The sequence below is a fragment of the Microcaecilia unicolor genome, chromosome 13, assembly GCF_901765095.1.
Source record: "Microcaecilia unicolor chromosome 13, aMicUni1.1, whole genome shotgun sequence".
NCBI lineage: Eukaryota > Metazoa > Chordata > Amphibia > Gymnophiona > Siphonopidae > Microcaecilia > Microcaecilia unicolor.
The window spans coordinates 98,855,265-98,879,938 of record NC_044043.1 but is presented as its reverse complement, the minus strand read 5'-3'; the positions used below and the strand labels follow the sequence as shown (position 1 = coordinate 98,879,938).

Below are 24,674 nucleotides of genomic sequence, written 5' to 3'. Positions count from 1 at the left end.
AAGTATAGTGAGACAGAGGCATATTTTCAAAGCACTTTGTAATTCTAAGTGCTTTGAAAATAAGCCCCTATGTAAATTTGTAAGTGTTTTGAAAATGTGCCTCATAGTAAGCTATGGAAATTTGCAAGTCTAAGTACTTTGAAAATTAGCTCCATTGTTTCCAACAGTAAAATCTGAACATTAGTCCAAGAACCAAGGAGATGATAAATGTGATTCCAATAGAACTGAAAATCATCTCAAAGTTGAGAAATTAGAATTTCCAAACCCAAGATTTTAGAATCCAAGAATCAGTAAGTTGAGGAAACTCACATATAATGGTTAAACCACCTCATCTTTTACCAGCTCTAGGTTTACTTGTTGCATTTGTACCCCACATTTTCCACCTATTTGCAGGCTCAATGTGGCTTACATAGTACCATCAAAGGCGTTTGCCCTGTCGGTGGTTAACAAATACGAAGTTGTATAGTGATTGTATGAGGTATAAGTGGAGGGTCGGAATGGATGAAGATTGCGTGTTGTCCTGTTTGATCACAGTCTTGCTGTGTTGGTAGGTGAAGAGGGTTACGTGGGGTCGTTGGGGTAGGCCTTTTTGAAGAGGTTGGTTTTTAGTGATTTCCTGAAGTTCATATGATACTATAGCCTAATAGACAAAGCTGAGGAAAAACAGGCTTATTTGACTTGGTAAGCCAGGTCTCAGCAATAATGTGAGTCTTGAGCAAGGTATTGTAAAAGAGTAATATTATTTACAGATCTAGCACTAAAATATAAGCAGGGTACTGGAGTAAGAGAACAGAAAGAAACCTCAATAGCTAATCTAATAGAATCTTAAGTGCCTGTTTGATTAGAATAATCTCCAGAATATAATACTTTATGAGGAGGTCTATTTCCTAAAACTGTTCCGATGGTCTGCAGAGGTAAAGTGGCAGTATTAATTATAAAGCTAGTAATAACAGATAATCCTCGTCTTAGCTTAGGTTTTCAGAAGTTAGTTAACAGTACCAGTATAGGATCATAAAAGGACCATTTCTGCTGCTGTCTCCATTCCCTATCTGATAATCTCCCATAGTTTCACCCAGGGTCCTCCTGAACTGTTGCCCTCCATGCTGTTTCCTGGCTGTGCTCTCTGGATTGCTCTGCATCCTTTTTTTCTGCGAGGACATTATTTCAACCTAAGTCCTTCAGTGCCTGCTAAGCTTCCTCCTCTGTTTTCACCTATCTGAAAGCGCCTTTCAGTGCGAACAACCTTCTATATCTTGTTTTCAGATTTCAAATAGGCAGTCATGGCTTTCATGTTCTGCCTTCTCTGCAACATTATCCAAGCTAAATCCTGAAATATTTCCACTTTATATCCCCATCACTATCTCTTGCTGCTGTCTTGCTCTGAAGCACTTCCTTCAAAACATTGGGGTTCTGATCTTTCCTAACCCTGGTCTGTCATGAGCTCTTTCTGATTTGGGGGGGAACCTCCTCCTAAGACTGTAGCAGTTTGCATATCTCGTCCACCATTTTTTGCAGTTTTTAAATTCCTTAGGTATGTGCTGAACTGCAAGTTTCAGCGCCAGGATCTATTTTCCTGATCCTCTACCCAGTCATCCAGTATTCTTCGCTCAGATTCTAAGAACTCAGTCCTCTTATTAATAGTGTTAAAAATCACTACTTGCCACTCTGTTCTTTCTTCCACGTCCCAGATTTCACCTTGCTTCTCTTCCACTGCTGATTTCTTCCCACAAAACTCACCATACTCTTGAGCTCTGCCATCCAGTTTTGTGTATCTGTCATAGTGTATCACCATTGGAGACCTTTTCGCTTCTCTCCTCTCGCTGATCCTCTGTTCTTGCACTCTCAGGTGTCATGTTTGGGCTTCTTTTCCGTGTTGCACCTGTAACTTTTTTTTTGCGCCTCCTGCTTTAGTACTTAAATATTTCTAATTGCTTGCAGGTGCTCACTGAGGTCTCCTGTGTACTCATGCAGAGGTTCCTTCAGTTTTTCAGCTGATTCTGGAGATATTTAAAAAACTTTTTCTCTACCCCCATCAGAGCTTCACTGTCAAGTGGTTATACCTGCCGATGATGTCACTTCCTCTGAATCCATTAAAAATTATTAGTCAGGTAGATTTCAGAAAGCTGTTGCTTATCCTTGGAAATGAGTTACAGAAAATTCATAATGATCTGAAATTCAGGAAAAGCAGTAAAAACATTTCTTCTCACAAGCTTTTGATATCGCTACTTGTTGTGTTATATTTTGGAATGTATGAAGTAACTTGGATTTGTGGGCTATGTTTAAAAAAAATTGTTGAGTCTGATTGCCCTAGAACAATATGAAGCTAGTCAGAATGAGGATCAAAGGAAAGAGTCTTGATTCTTGAGGACCATAAACAGATCTGGTTTTCAGACAATCTAGCATGAATATTCATTAGGTAGATGTAGATAAACTCAGTCTAAAAGCCAGGTTAATCTGGTTGCTGCAGTTGTCTGGGTCTTGCTGCAATCAAATAGGTGGAACTGATGTTTCAGCACGATGGCTGAAATATCTGGACACAGCAAGACCCAGACAACCGCAACAATGCTGCAGAAGCCCAGAAGACCAGATATGTCTGCAATCCTTGAGAATCAGGGCTATACACCTTTCATGTGTGTGGTCTCCATAACATTATCAGGTTGGAACAACAAAAAAATCATTGCATCTTTCAAAGAACATAATTGCTACTGGGTTAAGGTTGTGGTTGAATGCATATAAATTATGCACGCTATTGGTCATAGCTTGAATGGGGAAGGGAAAGAAGCTGCAACCTAAGTACATATTTTATGCATGTTCTAGCACAGGATATACACACACATTTACACCTACTTTGAAACAGGTATAAATTTGTGCCTGTAAATTTGCAAACCACTGGTGCTGATTCTGGGTGCCTAGTTTATAAAGGCACATATTCACTTATGCCTTTATAATAAATATGCATGAAATAGCTGCCTATTAGAAAATTACACCCCATTACCTAGGAGTGTATACTTTATAATTTCACTACTCATACATATCACCACTAATGTATAACATGCTGTTCTAACACCATAAGCAGGAAACAAAATGGTCCTGTACCATGTTATATATTGCTAGTGGTCTTGAAACCAGAGTAGTGACAAGTGTGTCTCAAAGGGTCTCAGAGAACTTGCAAGTAAATGAAATTGCCCAGGAAGCCCAAAGAATGTTTTCAGTAGATTTAATTATACAAAAATAATAAATGAAATAGAATGGTGCAGAGTATGTGTGATGAGATCTCCGCACTTTCCATGCTCTGACTTGGAAAGAACTAGCACAACAGGACCAAATGAAAATGGAAACAAACAGAATCCTAGGAAATGGTGCTATCTTGGAAGTATTTCCTCACCAGGGATAATAATTTATGTTTATTAAAACCTTGCTATACTGCATATACCAAACCAGTGGATCTAAGCTGTGAACAAATCTAAATTAAACTCAAGAGAAAGGAATGCCATAATGTATAGGAAAGAGAAATAAGATTGGTATCTCCCAAACACACAGAACATCAAAAAAAGAAGTGAGAGACTCTCAATCATCGATCATAAAACATTTTTCAGGTCGGACTCCTCCAGCAAATTCACTGAGACTAAATGTTGAAGGCCTGTGTGAAAGAATATAGTAATGTAGTACATGACGGCATCCAGTCTGCCCTACAAGATAAACTCATTACATAAGGTATGATGTGATACTTCATAAGTATAAGCCAAGCAACTTGATTCGCCCTTGCCATTTTCAGGTTATAGACCATACAAGTCTGCCCGGCACAGTCCTTGTTCTAAAACTTCAGAAGTTGTCAGTGAAGCCCCTAAAAAGCTCCACTCCAACCCATCCAAACCTATTCAGCCACGATCAGGGCACAGACTGTAGAAGTCGAAGGTTTTAAAATGGGGGAAGAACTCATGTGCAGGCAGGGAATTCCACAGGGACAGGGCTAAGAAATAAAAGGCAGCATGTTGGGTAGACTAATTTAGCCAACCTAGGACCAGGAAGGAGCGTACAGTGTCCACGAACGAAGAGCATGAGCAGGGGTATATGGGACCGACAATACAGAGAGGTACAGAGGAGCACCCAAGTGAAAGGCTTTGTGAGCAAGAGTCAAAATTTTGAATGAAACACAATGTTGAATCGGGAGCCAATGCAATTTGATAAAAAGGTATGTATGTGTGTGGAGGGGGGGAGGTTAACGATCACATTTACCTGCTTTATGGAGGAAGCGCTTACATTCATCTTTATAGAAACTGTCTGAAAAAGTCATTTCCAATGGAATGTCCATTCTAAAATCTCCATATGGGACAACTGCTTTGCCTTACCTCATTCTCCACTTCCAACACATCCTCTGTGCCTCGAGTTCCATCTTTTGGTTTCTTCCACGTCTTTGGTGCAGTTATAGTTGGTAGGACTGCAATATAAATTGAAGATCATTATCTGCTAACATCAAAAGACGTTGGGACAGGCTGACTCTGGGGCACAGCTGCTTTCAAACATTAATCAAAATGCTCCTTTGGTGATGCTACTACAAAACAGATGTTTTATGTTGTATGTGCAGTGCACACTTACATTTCTGAATGCTAAAACAGAATACAATATTCAGGCCATGTAAAATGGGTCACTGATTATAGTATATTGTCATAAACGTTAATGAAGAAAAGAGCTATAAAGCTGTTTCTATAGAGCCCAAAACAATTAAGGAATTCAAAGGAGGATTAGAGAATGTCATTTATCTCCAGGTAAAGGCACAGCCTGAAGATTCCACTACAGTTGCATTCTTCCAAGGCTACTACTACTTATGATTTCTATAGCGCTACAAGACGTACGTAGCACTGTACACTTGAACATGAAGAGACAGTCCCTGCTCGACAGAGCTTACAATCTAATCAGAGGCTACCCTACTGATTTTAAGAAGAGTTAAATTTAAATTATTCCTGTTTAGGACTTTAGTACAATTCATCTTTTTATCTGCATGACAATTTACGACAGTACATGCCATTAAGATATTTATATTCTATGCATACTTGTATGTTTGAGGTGCCCAATTATCGACATGTGAGATTTAAACGAAGATTGGTACTTTTTCAATCACAGGCCCTAGTGAATGGAACAAACTGAACTTGAACCTGTCACAACAAAATAATGTCTACTTTCAAACTGATGTTGAAGCATTACCTGTTTTCAAATGCCCATTGTCTGATGTCAATAGATTTGATGTGAATGTTTTAATTATGTACATTATTGTGTTCCCTGCCTTGGATAAAAGCGGGCTATAAACATGAAAATATACCATTTAGATATTTACATATAAACTAAGAAACACACACATGCAAAGTATCATTTTTCACAAACCACATTTTCCCTCTCAAATTGTATTTTTCTGTTTTACATTTATTCTGAGTTACTTATTTCACTGTGAAAACTACGTGACATACATTATGCTTAACAAGGTATACAAAATACAAAGTAATATCATTAAAAAATATAACACAACTATTAGATTTGATCAATTCTAACCTTGAGTAGCAGTAAGGCTGCCATATTAGTCCACTTACACAGGTCAACTAACAAGTTGTATGTGTTGTGACACCTTATGCTAAGGCATCACCCACGACTTTACATGTTTATCTTTATTTCCACAGAACTGTCTTGCAGAATTGGACCAGTGGTTCACTAAGCTGTACATCCAGTGTCAGATAGCAGCCAAAGACAGTTAATAGCAAGTACCCAGCAGAGGCTAAGTAGGGAAGTTCAGTTTTCAGTGCTCATTCCCAGAAGGAAGGGATGAAATTTTATTTATTTTTACATGTAGATTTAACTCATACCTTTTCTCAGAAGCTCTAGGTGAGTTACATATAAGTAGGTATTTTTCTGTCCCCAGAGAGCTTACAATCTAATCCCTCTGTTTACTAAACAAAGCAGCAAAGCCAACACAGTTCATTCAAAGTAAATGGGTTGTGTTGGCATTAGTGCACAGCTTAGTAAACAGAGGGGTACATTTGTACATGAGGCAATGGACAGTTAAGTGACTTTCCCAAGATAACAAGGAGGGCAGTGGGATTTTAACCCTAGCTTCCCTGATTACTGGACCTGCCCTCCAAATCTTTTTATTCTATTCAACCCAATGTGTGGGAAAGAATTGTACATAAGGAGTCATGAATGCTTGGGCATAAAATAACCCCCCAAAAGTTTAATTGAATGGAATCTAATGTGTGGCATGAGGAAAGACCAGTGAACAGATACATCAAGTTCAAAAATGGATCTCCACATTGACATTCATTTCCACATTTACTGCATAGAAAACCTGAGAACACTTCTTCCAGGTAAAGCTTTGGCTTCTCTGAGGACAAACAGGAAATCACTCCTCATACGCTCATAGCTAAAAGCTACCTTAATATAATTTTTTTTTAAATCGAGACATATAACCCGAATGCCAACTGGCGAGACATGTTTTCTTGGGATACATTTTTCAACAAGCTGCCAACGATGGACCAGTTTTTGAAAGCTGTCGCAAATGAACTACACATTTTGTCTCTTCAACCAGTTGTTCACAGTCCTTTCCATTTTTCCTTTAAGTTTGGAAAAAGATAGAAATTGCACAGTGCTAAGTTTCGGCTGTATGGCGGATAGGGATCCAACAATTGCTCTGTGGTGTTTCATGCTTTGTGAGGCCTACGGTTGTTATGTTGCAACACCACTTCCCTTCTTGTGCTTCTAAACTCTTCTCAATCATTCTTTTAAAATTTTCAGGGTTGCAACATAGTGTTTACAGTGATCCTCCAACTGTCCTTTACAAGCTCATCAACCTTTCTCACACAAATCAGCCCTTCCCAGCCCACAACTTTTACACTTTTTGGCCCAGCGACGTACAGTATTTGCATCAACAACTTTTATGTGGCAGTGAATTTCAACTGGAGGGACTCTTTCTTCAGACAGACACTTTTTGCCAACTGAGGTGAGGGAAGAGATTTCATAAAACAAGTGAACACGTGAGGCTTGTCCAGGGTCGCCGAGATTCACAGCCGGGCCCGGGACAAGATCACCTCTCCCCCCACTCCCTTATCTTCTGTGTCTGACTGCTCCTGTGTGCCAGGACCCAGATGACTGAATTAATGCTGGGTTATCACGTTAATGCAGTCATCCGGGTTCTGGCCGGCATGCAGAAGCAGGAGAGACACAGACCTGGAAGAAGCTTGCTGAGGCTGGGCCTGAGGAATTCTGCCCTCCCCCCGGGCTTGTCAGAGCTTCCACCTGTTGATGAATAATGGAGATGGAGGCATTACTTTTCATATATTCATTATGGATGTCACCCCTACAAATAAAATAAAATACATTTTTAAAAGCTTGATAGATGTAGAGCTCCTCAGTACAGGAGGTTCCTCACCCATCCTATGACCTTTAGGGACTACTTGAATTGTACCTCCTTAAAAATTTATTTTGTGTCTGGAGACAAAGTAGTTTAAGCATTCTGGAAATATCATACAACATGCTACCAGAACTACAGGTTGTACAAAAGCAAATCTATAAATAGTAACACATATACATAAAAATTACAGTTATAATCTTGTACAGAAGTTGTGCAAGCCTTTGCATACTTTTAGCACTCCAGAGGAAGAAAACCTTCAGACAGGGCAAGCTGTATTTGTTTTAATGTGTCTAGATTGCTTTGAAAATTGCCCCTTTTAGAGGGTAATTTTGTAAGAGGATGCATACTTTAACAGTGGTAAGCTATGCATCTACTTGGTGGTATTTTAGTTGAATACATGTGGATGTGTCCACACACGTGTAAATGGCCTCATAAAATATCAACCAGTGCAAAAGGACATACTTTGAAACGATGGTGCATACCTCGCCGAAGGGAATGCAAGAGGTGGAGTTCAGGCACAACATACAAATATCTATGTAGATTACAACATACAATAATTTACACACATTTAAATATTGGTGCAGACATTTACACCAACTAGTGGAAGCGTTTGTGCCTGCTATCTATACTAACATTTTATAAACACAAGTAGGCACCTACTCGGCTTTATAAAACATGCCTTAAAAGGTGCTTTAACTAGGTACCCCCTTAACAAATAACCTTAAGGTCCACAAATTATACAGAAGCCCAGATTAACACCTCTAGCTCTGAATCAATTTCAAATGTAGATCCTTAGACCCCAGGCATATTCATCTAGGCAGCAATGCAATTACCATATCCCACTAGTAGAGGACACCAGAACACGTGAAGCATCTTACAAGATGTCAAGACGAAGCCCTGGGAAATGAAGAGCAGATGATGTTGGTTTGGCACATGGGAATCAGTATGCTGATCTATACAGATTGGTAGTTTAATGTTGCATTTCATAGCCCACTGTGGATCACTATCTCAAAGTGGAGTACAATACAAAAAAATAACATTGTGTGCAGGAGCAAATAAGACAGATATCTTCATCTTTTTACCAGCTTCATTTGTTGAGCAAGTTGAAACTGATGCTGTCAGTACATGATTTTAGGACTGTAGTTCAGAGCTCAGCAAGTTGGACTACCATAATCCATTGTACTTGGGTGTCTCAGTTTCACATTGTAAGGCGCTCATGATTATACAAAATGCAGTGGCACGAGTGATTTCTGGGGTATCAAAGTATATGCATGTGACACCCATATTGAAGCAACTGCCTTGTTTAGCAGTGACCAGCAGGAGCCATTTTAAAGTACCGATGCTTACCCATATGGGACAGCAGCTTGGTACTTTATGCAGATTTTGAAAATGTACCAACCAGCAGGCTTATTGTGGTCTGTGGACACGAAATGCTTAGAGTTTGTGCCTCTGGGGAAGATACAAAATGCTGATACAAGGGCAGCTGCTCTTTTGGAATCACTGGCCTGGATACCACCGTTTTTGTCAGAATTTAGGGCAATTTAAGAAACTTTTAAAAATCCATTTGTGTTTTTTTGGTGTATCCTGGGGCTTGAAGCTGAGTGTTGGCATAGTAGTATCAGACATTTCAGCATGCTCCCTTATTTGTTTTGAAGTATGTTTTCATACGTATACTTTTATAAAATTGTACTCTGCTTACTTTTTAGGCAAAAAATAAATTAATAAATATATACACAAAGAAAACCAAAAGAAGAATCATAATTAGGAAGATTGGATAAGCCAATTTGCTTTTATAATCATTAACTGTGTTACTGCTGGTCAAATCTGAGCAATATAAGCTACTAACACAGATGAAATGGTTTTGAAGCTAGAGGTAAGTGAGCTTGGCACAAGGCAAAATATCATCCCAACAACTAGTCAATCATAAGCAGGCATCTTCAGTAAAGTCCTTCAGGATGCCAACCACATCTGTTTTCCACAACATGTAAAGTAATCACACTGTTAAACCAGATGTAAACAAATATATTCTGAAAGTCATGCTAATTTGTGACCCTTGAGAAATGGAACTGAGCAACTTGGTTCTACAGTGAAGTGAAAGTTTTCCCCCCACTCCTGATTCCCCCATTATTGCATATATAATATCATACAAAATAGTTTCTGATCTTTAAACAAAATGTAATATTAGACAAAGAGAACCCGAGTAAACACAATACAGTTTCAGATTTAAGGAATAAACTTATCCAACAAGCAACCCCCTACGTGAAAAGTAACTGCCCACTTAGTTCATCAACCAACTGACCAAATTTAATTGATAATTACATTCAGCTGACTGAACACATACAGGTTTGATTGCAATCAGCCCTTTTGATTTTAAACCTCGCTATGGGGTCCTTTCACAAAGCTGTGGTAGAAAGAGGTCTTAGTGCTAAGGCCATTTTTACTGCTGCCAGAAAATAGATGAACCACTGTCCAAATTAATGTTGCCAGTAACATATGGTGATTACCAAAAATTAGAATGTGAGCCCTCACCACCACATGGCAATGTAGATGTGTGAACTGATTAGCGCAGATATGACCATGCTCTGCCCCCAGACACGCCCCCGCCCAGAAAATTTAAAGAATAGTAACATAGTAGATGACGGCAGAAAAAGACCTGCACGGTCCATCCAGTCTGCCCAAGAAGATAAATTCCTATGTGCTACTTTTTTATTTGTACTGTCCTCTTCAGAATTGTTTTTAGTGTGTGGTTTGTGCACATACATTCAGAATTTGCCACAGGTTGCCTTAGCGTGTCTTGTAGTAAGCCCTTTTAAGCTGCAGTAAGCACTAGCTTAACAATAGAAACCCAATATATTGAACCTTACCGTAAGAGAGTAGTTGTCATCACACAGTTTCTAAAAGAAAGCTATGCCATTAGACAAGGAAACTCCAAAAGAAATGAGAATGAGTTATAGAAATACATCAGTCTGGAAAAAGTTATAAAGCCATTTCTGAAGCCCTGGGACGCCACCAAAACAAGTGAGAGCCATTATGTCCAAATGGAGAAGATCTGGAACAGTGGTGAATCTTCCCAGACGTGACTGGCCTAACAAAATAACAAAGGTGCAGTGATAACTCATTCAGGAAATCACAAAACATCACAGACGGACATCCAAAGAACCGTAGCCCTTTCTTAGCCTCAGCTAAGGTCAGTTTTTATGACTCCACAATAAGACCGGGTACAAATGAGATACATCAAACAGTAGCAAGACAAAATCTGCTGCTATCCAACAGTAACATCGATGCCCTTCTCACATTTACCAAAAATAAAAGCCCTCACCACACCCCTGGATACTCCCCAAGCCTTTTAGTATAATGTTCTATGGTCAGAAGTGGAGCTCTCTAGACAGATGAGTCAAAAGAACAGCTGTTTGGACAAAACAAGTCCCATTATGTTTGGCATAAAGCAAATATAGCATTACATGGTAAGAACATCATATCAACAGTCAAACATGGTAGTGGTGGTAGTGCAATGGTGTGAGGATGCTTTACTGCCTCAGGACCTGGAAAAGTTGCCATTATTGAAGGAACCATGAAATTTGCACTGTAGCAGAAAATTCTTGAGGAGAATGTCTTATCTGTCTATGAACTGAAGCTGATATTTAATTGGATTACGCATCAAGACAATGATACAAAAGCAAGTAATCTGTTCATTTCTCTTAACTATCCAAAGGAATTTTTCTACATTGTACATTGTGGGAGAAACTCCATAAAGGCTGCCCAAATTACATCTGAATGGCTGAAGAGAAACATTAACGATTTGGACTGGTCTAGTCAAAGTCCTAACTTGAACCCAACAAAGACGCTGTGTGGCAGGACCTGAATCAAGTAGTTCATGCATGAAAACCTATGAATGTGTCCATTAAAGCACTTCTGCAGTCAAGCTTATCCATGGGGCCAAGAAATACGAGTATCACATCTCTCCTCACACCTCACAAATGGATATCATACGACAGAGCCCGATGTGGATGCTGACTAGTGATATTATTATAGAACTTTCTAGCAGCGTCCCACCACGCATACGCTGGTGCCCTCCCTCAGTCATATAAGATAGCTAAAGAATACAACTCCAAGGGGAGATGGGAAGGTACATGAGAATACTTGGTCTGCTGTCCTCAAAGAACATCTGCTACAGGTGAGTAACTTTGCTTTCTCCAAGGACAAGCAGGCCAGCTGTATTCTCACAGCTGGGAATCCATAGCTACAAGATTCACCAAAAACAATTCTAGGACAACAGGGACTCGAAATGTCAAGGCCTGAAAGTTGATTAACCTGAAACTATTTACATATTAGTTGTGAAGGTGCAGCCTGGAACTAAAGAAAACTGGGGTGGGCAGGGGGAATTGAATTCTAGACACTGAACAAATTCATCAGGACTACCTGCCCAAATCAACAGTCACATCGGGTATCCTATTCAAGGCAGTAATTGAGATGTGAATGTGTACACAGATGACCATGTCATAGCTTTGCAAATCTCATCTATGGAGGCTGACCTCCAGTGGGTTACCAACATAGTCATGGGCTCTTACATTATTGGCATGACCCTATAGAGAATCAGCCAGGCCTCGGCATAAGTAAAGGAGATGCAATCTGCCTACCAATTAGAAACTGTGTGTTTGCTGATGGCTACCCTCATCCGGTTTAGGTCAAAAGAATCAAAAAGCTGGGTAGACTGTCTTATGTATTTTAGTCCGCTTCAGATAGAAGACTAAGGCTCGCCTGTAACCTAAAGTACGCAGTACACTCTTGGCAGGATGAGAATATCGTTTTGGGAAAAATGTTGGCAGAACAATTGACCGATTAGGATGGAACTCCGGACACTACCTTAGGAAGGAACTTAGGATGCGTGTGGAGAACTATTTTATTGTGGTAAAACTTAGTGTAAGGTGGATCAGCTACTAGGGATTGAAGGTCACTGACTCAACTGAAGTGACCCTCACCAGAAACACATTTGAAATACTTCAAATGACAGGAATCAAGTGGCTAGAAAAGAGCTTTCATCAGCTGGGTGAGGACAACGTTGAGATCCCATGACAGTTGGAGGTTTGACAGGGGGCTCCGTCAATAGCAAACCTCTCATGAGGAGAACTAGAGGCTGTACAGAGATGGGCTTGCTTGTTCACGAAGCGAAGAGCACTAGTTGCACTTAGAGGAACCCTTACAAAGTTGGTTTTTAAACCAAACTCAGAGAGGAGCAGGAGGAATTCAAGCAGTTTTTCAGTAGGGCAAGTGAGGGGATTTAAGGTCTTGCCCTCACACCAGATGGCAAACCTCCCCCACTTAAATGAGTAACACCTCTTAGTGGAGTCTTTTTTGGAAGCCAGCAAGAGACACCCTTCAGTAAATCTAAGGATTTGAATTATATGCTCTCAACATCAAAGCTATAAGGGCCAGGGACTGTAGGCTGGGATGCAGAAGGGAACCCTCATTCTCCGTGAAGGAGGGCCCACTGCCACATTCCCACTGCTTCCTGAAACAAGTGGTAGGATCCCATACCCCCTGCTTGTTCACATAGACCATTGCAGCCTGATTGTCCATTTAAATATTTTGGATCTGTAACTGATCTCTGGAAGTCTTTAGTCCCACAGTCAAATCTGACAGAATTGTACACCAGAGAAGGTCAAACACATATCTGAAAAGGGAAGCTTTTGATACATCTTACTGATGCGTATACACAGTATGGAAGTTAATAAAACCCCTGAAGAAGCCTATTGGCAAAGTACAGACCTTCAGTGAGTTAGAATCTGAAGATGTTTTGAAAACGTCAGTTATAATATTTGAAAAATTTCTAGTTAAAGTTCATTTAAGTAATATTTCAGTTGGTACATGTTTCTTGCACTAGGAGATTCCCCCACTCCCAAGGAGTCCAATGATTACATGACTGCTGAAATTAAGCTACAAAAGAAGTTCCACCTCTCTGTTCCATTTCTGGGTTGGCGTTCTGTTATGAGCAGAATAGAACTACCGTTCTATAACAGCACATTTTCTTTTAGCATTCAAAGATCATTCAAAGCTTTAACAGCATTCATTACATGGTGAACCAGAAGAATCACATCAAAAAGCTCTCCAGATTACGAGATTATAAACACAAGCACTCCACAGTAAATTTGTATTTACAAAGCACCATCACTGTATAATGCAGAAAACAAAACACATGGTTAAAAGGTCCCTATCCCTCGGACACTAAAGAGGGACCAAAGAGGAGGGGGGGGGGGGGGGGGGGGGGGAGGGAAGAATTTCAAAGCAAAACCTTAGATCTCACCCATTAAGGTGTTTTCCAAAGGGATTTAAGACTGCATGAAACAATATACCATTCCTAGTGGTACTGCATCAGTGACTATCAAGTGTTTTTTTCCTGAACTAGGTATATATGGTTTGTGGAATTAACGAGATGGGCAGATTTCAGACTTGAGATCTGAAATCACATTCCTTCTGCCCAGCTCTACTGGGAAGTCTAATATTTTAAAAAGAGTTTTGTACTTTTAATTCTAATTTGCCCTTTGGAGAGCACATTTGCTGGAATAAGAATAGCCTGCAAAAGAGAAACAGGCCTATCATGGGTTGAAAAGAATTTCATTAGGAGTCAAGAAAAGTGCTAAAACAATATTGGGACAATATGAAGCCCAAGATGGTCAGCCATAACCGGATATTGGTGCTGAAATCTAGTACATCAGTGACTGCCACCTATAATCAGTGCTGGCACTCCCCAACAGCTAGCCACGGCCTTTTATCTGGCTCTGCCTCTTCTGCACTCCCTGACTGCCACCTACACTATCCAATAATGCTGAGACTGACAGACCCAATACTCAGAAGCACTCTCCAGATAGCCCATGACCCCGCTTAGCGCTGCTCCTACCCAGTCAATTCATGCTGAATATTGAGCTCTTAATGCCCACCCTAGGGAAGGGGAACTAAGCAGCCAGAAACCCCAGAGGCGCTTTGTGGAGGTGGGGGGATGGCCCAACGGGGTGCAGTACTTCCAGGGCAAAATGGAGCAGTCTAGTTGGTCCAACTCTGCAAATCTTTTATTTTAAGAAATGGTTAGTGGGGAAAACCAAATTAGCAATAACCTACACCAACGTCCTCAAGCCCAGCCTACCAGACTAACCGCTGAATGCACAGGATGACTAGTTTACCATCTGCTGGAGACTGGGAATTTACAGGATATCTATAGGATGATATCTTTAGTCAATGGTTCCAAGTTTATTAGGATTTACCAATCCGCCAGTCGGAGGTACTAGTGTATGTACATACATAAACACTGAAATGTGCGGGAAGGAGGGAGGAACTCCATATATTTTAGAAAAAAAAGGGTGGTGGGGGGAACAAACAAGAGGGATCTCTTAGCAATTTAGAGAAGGCAGTATAATGGATGAAAAATGAAGAGACTAATTAAATGCATTTTGAAATAAAAACGTCTTTAAGGTCAATCTTGAAAGTTGGTAATGATGCCTAAGTAGCAAAAAAATTGGCAGAAGATTCCAAAGATATGGCCCTTGTACAGAAAAGATTGAGGTATGAGTATGCTCATCATGAAATTATTTCTAAGGTTGGTACAATGAGCAAATTCTGATCTTGTGAGCGTAAAATACAGGAGGAAGAAAGACTGAAGTATTCGTTTGGCTACTCTGAACAGTTTAATAGGTGTATTAGTGTAGGAAGAGGCGTTCATTTGGTTTATAACTAGAGCGCCATTATGTTATTAATACTTGTTTGATGAAGCACTGGTGTTGAGTGCTATTTCATTGACTATATCATGAATCGAATGATATGTCCTGTTTCAGAATTTGTGTATTATTTACCAATAAACACTTCATAAAAATAAAAAATACAGGAGGAAGTATACTGTAGCAGGAGGCTATATAGGTAAAGAGGTTCCTTTGAAGCTAAGGCTTTAAAAACTAGTAAGAGCAGCTTATACGGTTCTAAGTCTTCATCTGCTGGCAGGAGAAGCCACACCCAAAAGTCTGCAATAGTCTGGTGGGACAAGAAGTTGTTCAACTTTACACCACAGCCTGCAGAGATATATGTCCATGGCCACCATGCAGAAACTGAGAAGAATGAGGGGGTATCATTTCTCTAACACAATAAGCCATTTACTAAGGTATGTTTCTTGTTTGAAAACTGCCTTCCCTCAACCCAGCCACTAGTACGCATGATATGTTTAGTTTGGAGTAGAGAATGACACAGGGACAAAACCTGTCCCCGTCCCAGTGGGTTCTGTCCCCATCCCAACCCCGCAGACTCTGTCTCCATTCCTGTCCCGTCCCTGCAGGCCCTGTCTCTGTCCCCGCAGGTTCTGTCCCCCATGGGCCCTGTCCTCATCTGCAGAAGCCTTGAGCACTTAAATCTTTTTATTAAAGTATAAAAAGGAACAATATACTGTGTAACTGTTGTCTATCAAAAATAGACAACAATAATAACGAGCAACTATAATGACCCCACCCCACCACCACCCTCTGCCCTTCCAACCCCAACAATAGCCGCCTTCTACTACTACTACCCCAAGGAATCCAAATTCACCCTGTTAAAACATCCAGGAGTACAAAATATAACCCATTCTGTATGCTTCAACGGGGGAGAAATATGCCCTATGAAGCACTGTTATGATTTTTTTAATCTGTGGATGACTAAGTCATCAACAATCTCAGGATTCAGTCTAGCTCTCCTGTCTTCCACAGTCCTTCCTGCAATAGAAGATGTCTTCTTAGATGATGTGCATGTAGAAGGAATGTACAGGATCCCCCGTGCAAATTTTGCTAGCTGTGGCCAGCATGTTTGCTTGTTTTTCCAAAAAATCTGCATCACTCATACATAAATAACAGTCCAGTTCATTAACAGCCTTCAAAGTAGAACACGACACAGGCACAAAGTTTGTCCCCGTCCCCACGGGCTCTGTCCTCATCCCTGTGTCATTCTCTAGTTTGGAGGAAGACTTGCAAAGATTGTTTTTTCATGTTTATGCAAGCTGGTTTCCACTGAAACTTCATCAGCACAGAAGCAGGAGCAAAGCGTATGCAGACTGAGTTTGAAAACTTCCTCCAAAATGTTTAGCAATGCCTTTTAAAGAGGATCTCGTGTCCTAAAGTCAATGGATACCAGATCTTTTCAAGTTTGAAGAGAGAAGTTCCAAGTACTCTATTATATCGTTAGAATGCCACTCAAAGTATTTACATGTAACCACAGGGCAGCTGTTAATCTCCAAAGTTAACCTGAAAGAAGCATTCAGCTTTAAAACTCTCAATTTCTAAGTGAAGAATCCTTGTAACTAAATAGCAGAGTACAAATACAGAGGCCTTTCTGGCTGTGCTTTCTAAGATGGGAAAAGATTCAGCCTTTTGGGACCAAATACCTAATGGGATAGAATAAAATTAATAGCTGTGTCTTTATTCTGCAGTAACACTGTTTGAAGAGGGCTCACCTTGTACAGGACTCTTCCTTGAGTTCAAGGTCTGAGGCACCATGCTCTCCTCTGGTTGTCTTTCGGCTTTTAAGTCTGCTGTCTTTTCAACCTCTTTTTTATCATCACTGAGGGAAGTTCTTGTGCTTTTCTCCTCTTCTAAATCCTCCTGAACAGGAGGAGGAGAGGGTGACGGAGTTGTAGTGATAATATTAGCAGCAGTAACAGGAGGTGGAGAAGGAGAAGGAGAGTGAGGAGGAGGAGACGGAGAAACAGAGGGTGGGGTAGGAAATGTAATGGAAGATGGCGTGTTTTCCACAGTCACTTCTGCTCGGGGGACTTCTACAACTTCCGATTTAACAGTTAATGGCATTTCCTCTGGTACCACTATTTCTAGTACACTGTCCATTGCAATGACTTGATCACTTAAACCATTCACTTCTTTAATTAGATTAGGGCTAACAGTCACTAAAATATCACTAGATGCAAAAACAATAGGCTCCTTGCATATATCTGGTTTAGGCTCATCTGCTACTGCGGGCTGCGGTAATTCCCTACAGGGCACAGGCTCAGGGGAAAGTGTTTTCTCCTCTTTTGAAGCAGTGAAATCACATCTGTCCACAGAATCTGTTGGGAAAGTAGGTTTACTAGGAACAGCAATAGGAGCTACAAGACCAGCAACTGCAGGAGCAATGGTGGTGGATGCCACGGTGGTGCTGACGGATACTGTTGCTGCAGGAAGAGGAGGAAGAGGAAGTTCTGGCTTAGTTTCCAAATAGGCAGCTGCAGGTATCTGGTCTGTCTGATCCTTTTCTTCCGTACTCAGTTGTGGCCTGAGGACTGGAGGAGACTTCAATACTGGATCTTGTTTTGGCTTCTCTTCTAGAAGAGGAACGGAAAAAAAAAGAAATTAATACAGAAACAGGGTTTAATTTTCAATCCAGAATTTACAACCTGGGATCAAACTTCTCCGCTATGAATATCAGAACAGGATGAAAACTCGTGGCAAAGCAACATGAGGAAATTTTTCACGCTTTTATGTTCTGGTGATCACTATTCAGCCTTTTGCAAAAGCATTGAAAAACTGCAGAAGTTGTACAGCGTGACAACAGTGGCCAACAAAATTACTTAATAGGAATGAAGCACTTAGCTCTTTCCATTTTGTTACATCTGAATGAGAAATGTGAACACCAAATAGTGACTCTAAACCATTTGGCCGATACTCCACATTAATCTCTGGATAGCCTTTGACAGATCTGAAACTAGTGGAGAGGGCAGACCACCACCACTGTAGTAGATTTGGGTTTTAACAGGAACGGACATGAAAGGCAGAGGAAGCAAAAGGTAAGGGGAAGGGAAGAACCTCCACTGGGCTGAATGGATGGGTCATTGTGGTCGTTATCTGCCATCATTTACATTTACTACATTACTTGGAGGTATCTCTTACACGATAGGCCTACAGTAATGGCCTTTAAACCAAAGACAAGATAAACTGACCAGATGACAAGTGGCAATTAGTCTCATACTGCTGACTCCTGCCACGTTTCAGCTTTGTGGGATTTCAGTTAAAATGTAACTGATATTTGCTACGATATGAAAGTCACTCAAAATGCAGATATAACATTCCTTGTATCTAACAATACAGGCTGTCATGGTAAAATTCATATTTGTGACGCCTACTCATATACATTTTGGGTTTACCTTAACAGGTGTCTTTAGGCCCCAAGAAGTTCCAGCAATTAATGTGGCTTTTTCACCATTTGCATGGGTTTCCCTTGGATCAGAGTCTGTCTACATAGTCTACTTTTCATTACTGGGACTCCCTTTGTCTGAAGGCTGACTATCATCTTTCATGTTACCAGTGCTTTTTTTGTGCCGGTACGCAACGGTACGGCGTACCGGCACCTTTTTTTTTTTGCTCCCCCCGCCCCGTGAGTCCATGTCCCGCACGCAGTGCCAGCCCCCATTTCCGGCCGCTGCTGCTTCTCCTGTTGAGCAGCAGCGGCCGCTACACAAAGAAAAAGATTTTTAAAAAACTTCAAACCTGGCTGAAACGCGGCACTCCGGCACTGTAGACAGCCATTAGGCATTGGCTGTTGCCCCGCAGCCGCTCCTCCTCTTGCCTCTACGTCACTGCGCTCCTCCGGGGTCTTCCTCCAGGGGCAGTGACGTAGAGGCAAGAGGAGGAGCGGCTGCAGGGCAACAGTCAATGCCTAACAGCTGTCTACAGTGCCGGGGTGCCGCGTTTAGCTAGGTTTCAATTTTTTTTTTTTTTAAATCTTGTTTTTCTTTGTGTAGCGGCCGCTGCTGCTCAACAGGAGAAGCAGCAGCGGCCAGAAATAGGGGCTGGTGCCGCGTGCATCGCGACTTCGCGCCTTCGCGGGAAACTTGGCAGGGAGAGGGAAACCAACAGAGGGAATGATTGGGGAGAGAGAAAGAGGGAAAACAACAGAGGAAAGGATTGGGGAGAGAGAGAAAGAGGGAAAACAACAGAGGGAAGGATTGGGGAGAGAGAGAAAGAGGGAAAACAACAGAGGGAAGGATTGGGGAGAGAGAGAGAGGGAAAACAACAGAGGGAAGGATTGGGGAGAGAGAGAGAGGGAAAACAACAAAGGAAAGGATTGGGGAGAGAGAGAGAGAGAGGGAAAACAACAGAGGGAAGGATTGGGGAGAGAGAGAAAGAGGGAAAACAGAGGGAAGGATTGGGGAGAGAGAGAAAGAGGGAAAACAACAGAGGGAAGGATTGGGGAGAGAGAGGAAAAACAACAGAGGGAAGGATTGGGGAGAGAGGGGAAAACAGATGGAAGGATGGGGAGAGAGGGGAAAACAGATGGAAGGATTGGGGAGCGAGTGGAAAAACAGATGGAAGGATGGGGAGAGAGAGAGAAAGAGGGAAAACAACAGGGAAGGATTGGGGAGAGAGAGAAAGAGGGAAAACAACAGAGGGAAGGATTGGGGAGAGAGAGGGGAAAACAGATGGAAGGATTGGGGAGAGAGGGGAAAAACAGATGGAAGGATGGGGAGAGAGAGGGAAAAACACAGATGGAAGGATTGGGGAGAGGGAAAAACAGATGGAAGGATGGGGAAAGAGAGAGGGAAAACAGATGGAAGGATGGGGAGAGAGAGGGGGAAAACAGATGGAAGGATGGGGAGAGAGAGGGAAAAACAGATGGAAGGATGGGGAGAGAGAGAGGGAAAACGGAAGGATAGGGAGAGAAAGAGGGAAGACGCTGGATGGAAGAATGCAGAAAGAAATAGGGGAGACACTGGAAGGATGGGGAGAGAAAGCAGAGCTGCTGGATGGAAAAGGGGAATAGAGGAAGGGGCATGGGGAGAACAAGGGTGAGGAAAAGATGAAAAGCCACAGGTAGATGAAGGAAATTAAAGAATGGATAGTAAGAATGAATTAAATCTGGACAGAGAGAGAGCCTGAAAAATATTGAAGAAAGCAAAGAAAAAGGAGACAAAAATGACAAATGGCACAGAAGAGTTAAGTGAAAATAAAGGAAAGGAGAATCACAGACTGGGACCAATATGGAAAGAAAAACAGTCACCAGACAACAAAGGTAGAAAAAAATCATTTTATTTTCATTTTAATGTTTGTAATATGTCCAATTTGAGAATTTACATTGGCTGTCTTATTTTGCACTGGGTATACTGGAGCTGTAAGAGCTTACAGAGATTATTTATAATGAAAAAAAATCACGTTATTTTTTTCTCCTATAGTACTGTAATATTTTCAATGATGTCTGTTTATCTGCGCCATGGCTGGTATAGGGGGTGTGGTTAATGTGGGTGTGGCTATCATAGGGGTGGAGCCATATGTGGTGACCCCGCCCATAATGAGTACCGGCACCTTTTTTTCTACAAAAAAAGCACTGCATGTTACACTCCTATCACTAACAATGCACTGCTTCCCTCAGGGATAATGGAATCCGAGCAAACACAACTGTTTGTTTATTTATTTGTTACATTTCTATCCCACATTTTCCCATCTATTTGTAGGCTCAATGTGGCTTACATAGTACCGGAGAGGCCTTTGCAGACTCCAGTGTGAATAAATACACTGTGATGTTGTGGTAAGATATAGTTCAACCACATTAGGGCATCGACTAACGGAAGATTTGTGTTATGTCCATTACGTTCTTTAGTTTTGTTGTGTTGCAGAGATCAGGTATTTATGTTGGATCATAAGAGTCTAAGGTATTATCCACTTGGGAACAGCTGTTTGATGGTGGAGAGGCTAGTTCCTTTCACTGTCCTTGCAGAAACCTAAGGGCTCCCTGAACAAGACTCCTACGCATACATTCAGCTTATACATTTTCTTTCCTGTCTTTATAGGTATTTGAGGAAGTGTCCTTATTGCCTACATCATGTGAACTGGGAAAGGGAATTGGGGGTTCAATATCAAGAGCTTGAGTGGGATACACTGGAAAAGACCTTGGCTAAGAATTCACTAGCTGTAAATATAAAAGAAAATGTGGCTTAGGTTTTATACCGGTGGTACCTTACACCTTCTAAATTGCAGCAGATCTTCCCCCGGGTTTCTTCTGAGCGCTCAAGGGATTGTGAGGACATTGTGGACCTATCTGGTGGAGCTGTAAAAAAGCTACTGCTTATTCAGTATAGATTGCAACACTGGATAGGACGTTCCCTACAATAGGAGTCAGAGTTTACCTCTTCAACAAAACTCAGTTAGAATTGACTTGGAGCCCAACGAAATTGGCGAAAAGTGCTACTAGGCTCACACTGGCTGGCCAGCGGAAGATGGTTTCAGCGCCACTCACTCACTAAATGGTTGACTAAACTTTGGCATATCTGTGATATGGAGCGCCTGCTTTCTGAGCGCAGGTGCACTTTGTCAAAATAGGAAAGGATAAGGACCCGGTTTATGTCCCATTTTCTTTTCCCTTCCCCTGTTCAGTACATTTTCCCTTTTTCTTTGTGGGGAGACATAGGAATTTTCTGTGTCAGGTGTTTTTGCTTTCCTTGTTCCCGTTATCTAGTTCATGGGGGTTCTGTTGGGGGGGGGGGGGGGGGGGGGGGGGGGAGAACAGAGATAATTTTGAAAAAAAAAACACCCACTTCAAATGACTAGAGGTTGGTAACTTCCTTGATCATTGTTTGCTGTTCCCCATTTTTTCAGAGGTGTTTGACTGTGCTCAATTGTAATGTTTCTATATAGTACTTTGCTTTGTACATATTTAGTACATCTTTGACAGGTTGCTCATCGTGATGTCAATAAAGACCTCTAAAAATAAAAAAATTCATATTTGTGAACAAGAGCTCCAGAGGATTTGCTGTGTTAAACTGAGTGGCACCTTCAAGACTAACAGATCTGTCCAGACACAAGCTTTCAAGGACAAAAATCCACATCAGATGCAGAATGCTTGTGGAACATAGTATATAATTCTAAACAGCCTTTGGGGGAAGGGGAAATATTCTGATTTAAACTTAGTTTTGCCTCCAAATTTAGGGAAATTCTAGGTCTACTGTTCCCTCAAAACCTTATTAGGCCCTCAAGAAGCAGCACAGTAGGTGTATCAAGAAACTTCTAACACAATGTAAAACAACTGCCATTCAAGATGAATCCTGTACATTATGGAAGACAATAACTGTGTAATGAAATTAAATTTACTTTCTGTGCCTCAATATAATTAAAGTTACTTACCTGAATAAGGCATTCTCTAGAACATCTGAGAACCTGAGTGGGAAAAAAAGCTTCTCACATCTCAGAAAAATTCTAGAAGTTTGAGACACCACTGTGCCTCTTCCACATCACTCAGGGGTATCCCCAATTTTTAAAGTGCTAATTGAGACAACTTGAATCTTGCTATCCAAAGAGACGACCTATTCACAGGTAAATTGCTTTCTCCAAGGACAAGGATGTTAACTCCTCACAAGCAAGACTTCTCAGTTACAGGTTAACAAAATGAGGAAAAATGGAAAAGATAATGCCAACAGCCAGCGACATTGTTTTTGGTGGCAACAAGCCATTTTCAGTTTATTTAAAAGTAAATGGGATGGAGTTGGATTCCAATCCTCAAAGGTTCTACAGTACAGACTGATGAAAACGATTGCAACATCATGAATCCCTCTGCAAACAATACTGAGATGACTATAAATCAACTCAAGAGGCTGTTCTCAAGTGGTGACCGACGCATCCATGCTCTCATAGTGAGCCTTGACATGACTGCTAAGCAAAGGAAGTGCAGTTTGCTAGCTAACAGGACATACTAAAGAGCAGCAAATCAATGCTATATATCCCAGTTCTGAAAGAACTAAAAAAAAATTGCAAACCTATTAGTAATAATTTATGAGCCATCATTAAAATCATCTACTGCACCTAACAATTGGAGGGTGGCCAATGTAATGTCAATTCTTAAGAAGGGCTCCAGGGTAATTTGGGAAACTATAAACTGATGAATGATAGTGTCAGGCAAAAAGGTAGAAAGAAAATTATTTTATATCCATATGGTATAATTATGCCATAAGCATGGTATAATGGAACTTAGCCAATACGGTTTTTCTCAAGAAAAGTACTGCTTCACCAACACACTACATTTTTAAGGGGTTAATATTTGGGCAGATAAAGGTGAACTGGTTGATACAGCATCAAACTTCTGAAAATCCAGTTGCAAAGTCTCTAATGACACTCCTAAGAAAATGAAAGTCGTGGGATACGAGGTAACAACGTCCTACTGTAGACTGAGAATTAGCATCAAGATTGGACAGAGTTGTCTCAATGTAGAAAGGTAAATGGTGGAGTGCCCTAGTACCTTTTAACATTTTTATAAATAATCTAGAAAAGGGAATAAGTGATGTGATCAAATCTGTAGACACCAAATTACTTGAACATGTTGAGAAACTGCAAGGCCACCTTATGGCAGATGAAAATTAATGTAGACAAGTGCAAGTAATACATACAAGGAAAAATACATCCAAAATGTACTCGCACAATGCAAGGTTCCATACCGGTCACCACTGCCCAGAAAAAGGGTCCAGGTATCATGACAGACAAAATGTTGAAATCCTCTGCTCATTGTGTGATGATGACATCAAAAAAAGCAAAGGTAAGGAAAAGAAGGCAGAATAAAACTCCACGCTGAGCCTGCATCTTGAGCACTGTGTGCAATTCTAGTCACCATATCATAAAGTGGAATTAGAAAAGTTACAGAGAAGGATAATTAAAATGTTAATAGGAATGGAAAGATTATTCTATGAAGAAAGGACAGACAATAGGGCTCATCAGCCTGATGTGAAGGAACCATTGAGGTGAGAAACGATAGAGGTCTACCCCCCCCCCCCCCCCCCCCCCAGGAATGTAAAGTAAAGGGTAAATACAAGTCACTTGTTAACTTTTTTCCAAAAAGTACAAAGACTATGGAATTCATTGCTGGGAGAAGTAGTACAATCAGTTTGGGCAAGTTCCTGGAGGAAAACTTTGGAATTACTAATGACGTAGACTTGCGGAAAGTCGCTGCTTATCCTTTAGGTAAGTATTTTTCTGCATTCCTGGATCAATCACTGTTGGAAACAGGATACTGCTCTTGATGCACCTTTAGTCTGATCTAGTGTGGCAGTTACTATTTAAAGACAAGTATTAGGAAAGGAATCAAGAATCAAACACAGAATAACATACTACTTCTATATCATGCCATGGTGCAACGAGACCACCTTGTATTACCAGGCCCAACATAAGCCCACTATGAGTCTACAAGAAAATCTGCTTTTTATTTTTTGGCAGCAAATCTCTGGAACGGTGTGTCCCCACCCGGCGTGCAGAGGAATCTTTTTATAAATTTAAGGGATTACTAAAAACATATTTTTTTCAACAAGCTT

General features: G+C 40.9%; 1 protein-coding gene across 10 annotated transcripts in view; it reads right to left on the bottom strand.

The window, feature by feature from the left end:
* Positions 1–24,674, bottom strand: part of EIF4G3 (eukaryotic translation initiation factor 4 gamma 3) — a 419,008-nt gene that overhangs the window by 124,659 nt on the left and 269,675 nt on the right. For all 10 annotated transcript variants that reach the window (XM_030222062.1, XM_030222064.1, XM_030222063.1 and 7 more), the window contains 2 exons: positions 16,854–17,714; positions 4,350–4,438 (listed from right to left, as the gene is read on the bottom strand). In XM_030222062.1, the coding sequence (XP_030077922.1) occupies positions 4,350–4,438; positions 16,854–17,714 (950 nt within the window). The remainder of the gene's footprint in view (positions 1–4,349; positions 4,439–16,853; positions 17,715–24,674) is intronic.